This window comes from Dermacentor andersoni, chromosome 9, assembly GCF_023375885.2.
Source record: "Dermacentor andersoni chromosome 9, qqDerAnde1_hic_scaffold, whole genome shotgun sequence".
In the NCBI taxonomy this organism is placed as follows: Eukaryota; Metazoa; Arthropoda; class Arachnida; order Ixodida; family Ixodidae; genus Dermacentor; species Dermacentor andersoni.
In genome coordinates, this window is record NC_092822.1 from 21,907,228 (window position 1) to 21,913,227 (window position 6,000).

At 51.4% G+C, this 6,000-nt stretch overlaps 1 protein-coding gene across 1 annotated transcript in view; it reads right to left on the reverse strand.

Moving 5' to 3' along the window:
• LOC126527245 (uncharacterized) overlaps positions 1-5,731 on the reverse strand; it is a 51,234-nt gene extending 45,503 nt beyond the window's left edge. Inside the window, exon 1 of the mRNA XM_050174997.3 lies at positions 5,114-5,731. Within this exon, the coding sequence (XP_050030954.1) occupies positions 5,114-5,459 (346 nt within the window). The 5' untranslated portion in view covers positions 5,460-5,731. The remainder of the gene's footprint in view (positions 1-5,113) is intronic.
• Positions 5,732-6,000: the final 269 nt, after the last annotated feature.

The window sequence follows — 6,000 nt, forward strand, 5'->3', positions numbered from 1 at the left end:
AGTTGGTGGAAACAAGTTATTACAGTAAATTATTAAGACCGCTGTGAGTCTTGCCATTATGTTTTTCTCGTGTTCAAAGGGTCAGGAATGACATTTATTATTACGAAATTCCGCATACGTAAATATGATCATTGAGAGGAGAAAAGGGGACTATAGCTGACAGCTGTCACCAGGAGTCGGGCGCTACATCTTACGGTTCTATATAGAAAAGGAAATGTACAAAGAAAGGAAAAAAAAAAGTTCAGAAGCCATCGACGACGATTCTCATTGTAAGCAAATTACCGAGCGCTTCTAGAAAAGCTATTCGCTTTATTGAAGGAACGATGGGCTTGACGGCGTATATATATATTCGTTGACGGGAGGATATTTAGGTATATATGTAGTTTGTTGTTTCGGTAAACGTAACTCCGCAGTGAACATTGCCGTTATAACCAGCACGACCAACGCAACCCACGACGCCATTTTGCATCGACGCCTTTGCCGACGTTGAAAAGCACTACACACCGTAAGATATTTGACACCCTCAAAAGTGAAGGGTGTATATCTGACTATACGACTCGAAGCCTCACAACCAAAAAGAAATGGTGTAAGTGTGCGGGTTATAAAGCTATTTACACCTTTATTCACGTTAAGGGTGTAACTTATTTTTACAGCGCAGAAGTCCGACCTCCAATCACGAATGCGCGCGATGGAGCCAAAGGAAGTTATTCGCTTAAAAAAGAAAAGAAGAAAAAAGAGGTTGTTGGTGAAGAACAAAAGAGAGATTAGCATAAGTGCACGTCGCCTTCAAGTAAATATGTGACGGGAGGGCTTTGTGTGAGCTTGATCACGTTTCATTTAAAGCGAAAAGAAAGAAAGAAAGAAAGAAGGGACGCTATAAATATCATTCAACTGTATATTTTAACTGCAGGCGTATCTACATAGTCGGAAAACGCCGCGCTGTATACACTGACGTTGCAAGCACGACCATCACACCTCTCGTCGCTTTCAGAACAACGACGCTGCCCCAAATTACACCGTGGCCAGTGTGCGCGTTCTATGCGCAGGCGTTGGCACTTCAGAGACGCAGCCCCGTGTTCCGACCGCGCCTGCGAGCGAGTGTCGAAACGACTTCACGTGAAGCGTATACCGAAACGTTTTTTTTCGCAACTCGCCGTTCGTCTTCGCGACGCTATACTTTTGACATTTAAGAGTCTGACGAAACACGCAGGCAAGGCTTTCGAGGGCGGCTGCCTGCAGGCAACGGCTCCGACCGCGGCTGTGATGTGGAAAGGTATGCATGCTAAACGCCTGGCGTAAATAAACGCTCGAACAAACGCGTCGAAGATTCAATAATGAGAGGAAAGACAAGTCGGCCGTTGCATGTTATTAAGAAGTATAGTAACGCAGAGTAACCTTTTCTTTTTTATTATACAATGATACAATCCATGGAGAAGTATGGGAGAGGCCTTTGCCCTGCAGTGGGCGTAACCAGGCTGATGATGATGATACAATCCAATACAATCTGTATTGTGCGTAGAGGAAAACAAAACGCAAATGACAGGCCTGCCAAGGCCTCTGAGCGCTTGACTGGCATGCGCGACATTCGGTGACTTGCATTCTTTCTCTGGGAGCCTATCCTCCTCTCTCGGAAACTGCCACAGCTATTCCTGCTCAGCCCGCGGATGACCTTACTACCGATTCCAAGCGATTGGGCGAAATGCGAAAACACACCCGTGTACTTAGATCTGGCGTGTACGTTAAAGAACCCCAGGCGGTCGAAATTTCCGGAGTCCTCCACTATATGCGGCGTGCCTCATGATCAGAAAGTGGTTCTGGCACGTAAAACCCCATAATTGCATAACTGCACGGAAATTCAGTCTTCCCACTTCCTGCGGTCGCGGTAGCTGTTGACACCGACTGTGCATAGAGCGTAACTCTTTGGCAGCACTGATTGCGGTATACAAGGCGTGATTAAAGAATGGGAGAGCGTTCGCATATATCCAGCAACAACAGAAAAAGGACGACAGAAAAGTATACCCCTGTCGAACCATAACGCACCTCAATACGCGCCATCGAGTTCAAAAGAAGAAGCGGGGAAAGAGACTGGATACGAGAGCATATATATATATATATATACCGCGAGAAATCGATCTGCTTCGCGTTGCGTCGAACGGCATATACGCATCTGTGCGCGGCTAATGCAATCATGCGTCGAAGAGGCAGCTACATCATTTTCATATTATATATATATATATATATATATACGACCACCGGAGCAACGTCAGTTCGAGTTTGTCACGACACACCAGCATCGGTCGGCACGCACGTGTAATAAATCTATTTCGTGTGTGTGTGTGTGTGCGTGTATGTCTTTTTTTTATTTATTTCTTTTTAATTCAGGCGTCGCGCGTTTTCGTCTCGTATTCCCCGATAGAGAGATTTCTCGTTGCGTATATGCGTACTGCTGTCTTCGCATGTTATAATGTGGAACGGTAAGAAATTCGTGCTCTGCCTAAATGAGCGAAACGAAATAACACCCTCGCCGATGTGCTCATTTCGCGGCCCCGAATGCGGGTATACGAGCCAAAGTCGAATAGAGTAGAGTAGAGCTAACGGTCGGGGCAGTGGACATGACTGCGAGCATATAGAGTCGATGGCCTATCGATATAGCGTGCGTGTGCATCTATACGCGTTGAGCCCGAAAGCCGCAGTGTCCGTCGGCATGTGTATGATTGGACCCGCGAGTATACCGGTGAGCGTTAGCCATGGACGCGGGTGTGAACGCGTATCCTGAAAAAAAAATTTTTTTTAGAAGATATTGGTGAATTACAGTGAGCGACCACTTGCTCGGCCGACTACCGCTTTGCGACCTGCAGTCAACGCTCTTTCGTACGAGAAACTGTAAGCAGATGCGATGAATCTGATGTATGTGTATAGTATATATGGTGTACGTGCAAGGCACGCGTACACGCACAGCTTCACGCAGTGCGCGTGCTTTGCCATAGAAATATGCTATGGATTTACACACATCTGGAAGCGTATGGAGGAACCTCAAAACACCGAAGAGTCAAGTCGCGACTCATCGTCGCGCCTTGTCACCGGTCAGCATTCCGAAACGAACGACCTTATGAACGTCAATTCTATCGGTGCCATGCAGCATGTCCCTTCATATTGTTATCTTTAGTAAGGGAACGCGGTTTTCTCAGCCATAGCAAATTAGGCTACGTTTCCAAACGTGGCTTTTCGGAACTTGGGAAAGTACAGACTCCTTCTGTGTCTTCTCCAAGGAACCGCATATGACAATGATGATTCTTGTTGGCTATACTGACCTCGAGAAGAAAAAAAAAAACCCCTCTGCGTAAACAGCCACCATAATGTCACTTTCATTCTGACTTCTTGAACATAGCCAAATCGCTTGATCGTAATAAGCTATAAATAAAGCGCCGTCCGTTGCTGTCTAACGACGTATATAAAGCTTGCCGCTGTTGAATAAGTATTGTGGATTTAGGTAATTTATCGTGCTGACGCTTGGTTATTCGGAGAAAAGTCAGGCGTTTCAGGCATGAATTGAAATCGCAGGCGTTCAACTCCTTGTTAAAATATAAACAGACCCGTACGTATGGGCTAAATGAAGAAAAGCCTTTGCCGATGATGTATACATGTAAAACCAAGACACGCCTTCACAAAGGCTTCTGTATCGCCTTTCTGCAATAGTAGGGGAGGCGAATACACGTTCTCATATAGGCTATATACATTCCTGACACTTATCGGCTATGTAGATGGATTCTGGGTTTCCGAAGCATATCGGTTTCTGAAGATGAACACCTGCGAGGCTTGACACAATGACACGATATGCTTACGTGACGTTTTCCGTATAGAGGACATGACTTAAAGAGAATACAAGAAGCTGCGCGAGGTATCAGTCAGCTCTGTATATGAGAATGTCCAAGAGTTCGCGCTTGAAGCTAAAAACCCCTAGAAAGACAGTTTTAATCGCGTCAATATCATCCTCATCGATCATGCTAAGGCGTTGCGTGTCTTCGGAACGGTTCTTGAAAGCCAAAGGTTTGTTCACGGCCGCGGAGCCAAGTTACGTCGTTTAACCACTGGATGGCATCGTGGACTTTCCGAGACCAACCTTCAAATTGCATTTAAATAAGCGTAGAGAAAAGGTGCACGCAGGGACGGAACAGCGGAAGGCTTCCAGTGTCAACGGGGTCAAACCACGGTCGGATAAAGGGGCGTGGGAACCGGACATTTCCGGCGGGCGATGTGGCCCTCGCGCTACGGCAAGTCGAGGATATCGAGGAAGGACTTGTGCATATAAGTGAACCCAAGGAAATTGGCGAAATACGGGAGAAAGGGTGCACACCACATGAATATATTGCGGCTTAAGAGCAGAGGCAAACCGCGGATCGGATCTCAGAATTGTGAAGCTTGGTTTCGCAAATGCAGCGTGACGGTCTCTACGTCACAGACATGCAACGCATGTCTCCATGGGTCTGCAGTCCCGAAGCTTGGCATATTTAATCGTGGGCGAAATATCTGTGAAACTATTTCACTCGGAGCAAAACGAAAATGCACATATAAAGGAAAGACGAAGAAGCGAAGGGCACGAAGCTTGGTGTCATATATGGGCGATGGAGCCGAGCGAGGGCGAACTGGCTCTCATGCGGGCATCACATGTGACACACGCATTTCTTCTCACATTAAAATACCACAGAGAAGAAAGTCATATTAGGGCAGTCACGTGGCTCTATTATCTACTGATACAGAGTGCACTGCGGACCGACCGGGAACGCGGCTGGCTACGGGTGTCTGTCCCGCAGGAGTCCATAGATCGAGCCCAGCACATAGGCGGAGGGGGGTGCGAGAGAGCTCCGTTATCGCGACTCCGCAGCAGCAGCAGCAGCAGGTAATACTGACCGGCGGCGATCGGACCAAGGCCTCCTCCTTCGCACGGGCACACACGCGCACACGCACACACACGCACAGACACAAGAGGGGCGTAATCTCCTCAGAGCGCCAGGCCAGAAGAAGAAGCACGCGGCCGAGGCCGAAGCTGACAGGAGGGGGCCCGCCGATCACCAGCGCGATCAGGAGAGCGACGGGCTGCTATGTAACTACTCACCGAGCATCTTGCTCAGGTCGGCGTTGTGTAGGTCCGGGTTCTCGTCGGCGAGCCGCTTGCGCTCTCCTTTGGCCCACACCATGAAGGCGTTCATGGGCCTGCGGATGCGCTGCTCCGAGCTCCTCTTGCCCGCCGCTAACGCGGCCACCTGCTGTTGCGTCGGACTCTCGGGCGGCGGCGGATGAACCACCCCGCCGACCACGTTCACGGGGTTACCCCTCTGCGGCGGCGGACACTGCGGCGGTTCGAGACTCCAGCGCGACGCCCACTCACCGCCGGCGGCGGCGGCGGCGGCCGCGGCCGCGGCGAGCTCCAGCTCGCGCGGATCGTGCTGCTCCCGTTGCATCCCGGCACTCCGCTGGCGCGCGGCGTCGACCGCGCGGCCATGCTTCGGGCGCAGCGCCAAGCCGCCCCCCGCGCACCCGGCGCGACCAATGGGAGCGAGCGCGGCGCCGTACGTCAAACGCACGTGACGCGCGGCCAATGGGAGAGGAGGCGCGCTGCGCACGCGCGCGCTCGCTCGGCCGCGGCGTTGCGCCGCGCGCCCGCTGCTGCCGCGCCGGAGTCGCGGCGCTACGTCGCGCCCGGTTCGTGCGGGGGAGGCGGGCTCCCCGACCGCGTTCCGTTGACTGGCAGCTTGACAGTGCGGTGCGCGGTGCGGCCTCGTGCGCTGCTAGAGGCAACGGCCGCGCCGCTTCTCTCGCGCGCTGACGCCACGCGGGAGTGAAAGGCTTTCTTTTTGTTCTTTCCAAACTGCTCTTTCTTTTTCTCGGACCAGCAGCTGCGGACCGAGCCACGGGCTCCGGCGACGGGTCCACTCGGCGTCGGACCGGCGCTCCGCGCTCTGATGGATCACGGCGCTGCTGCGGCGCGCAGTTGGACGTCCC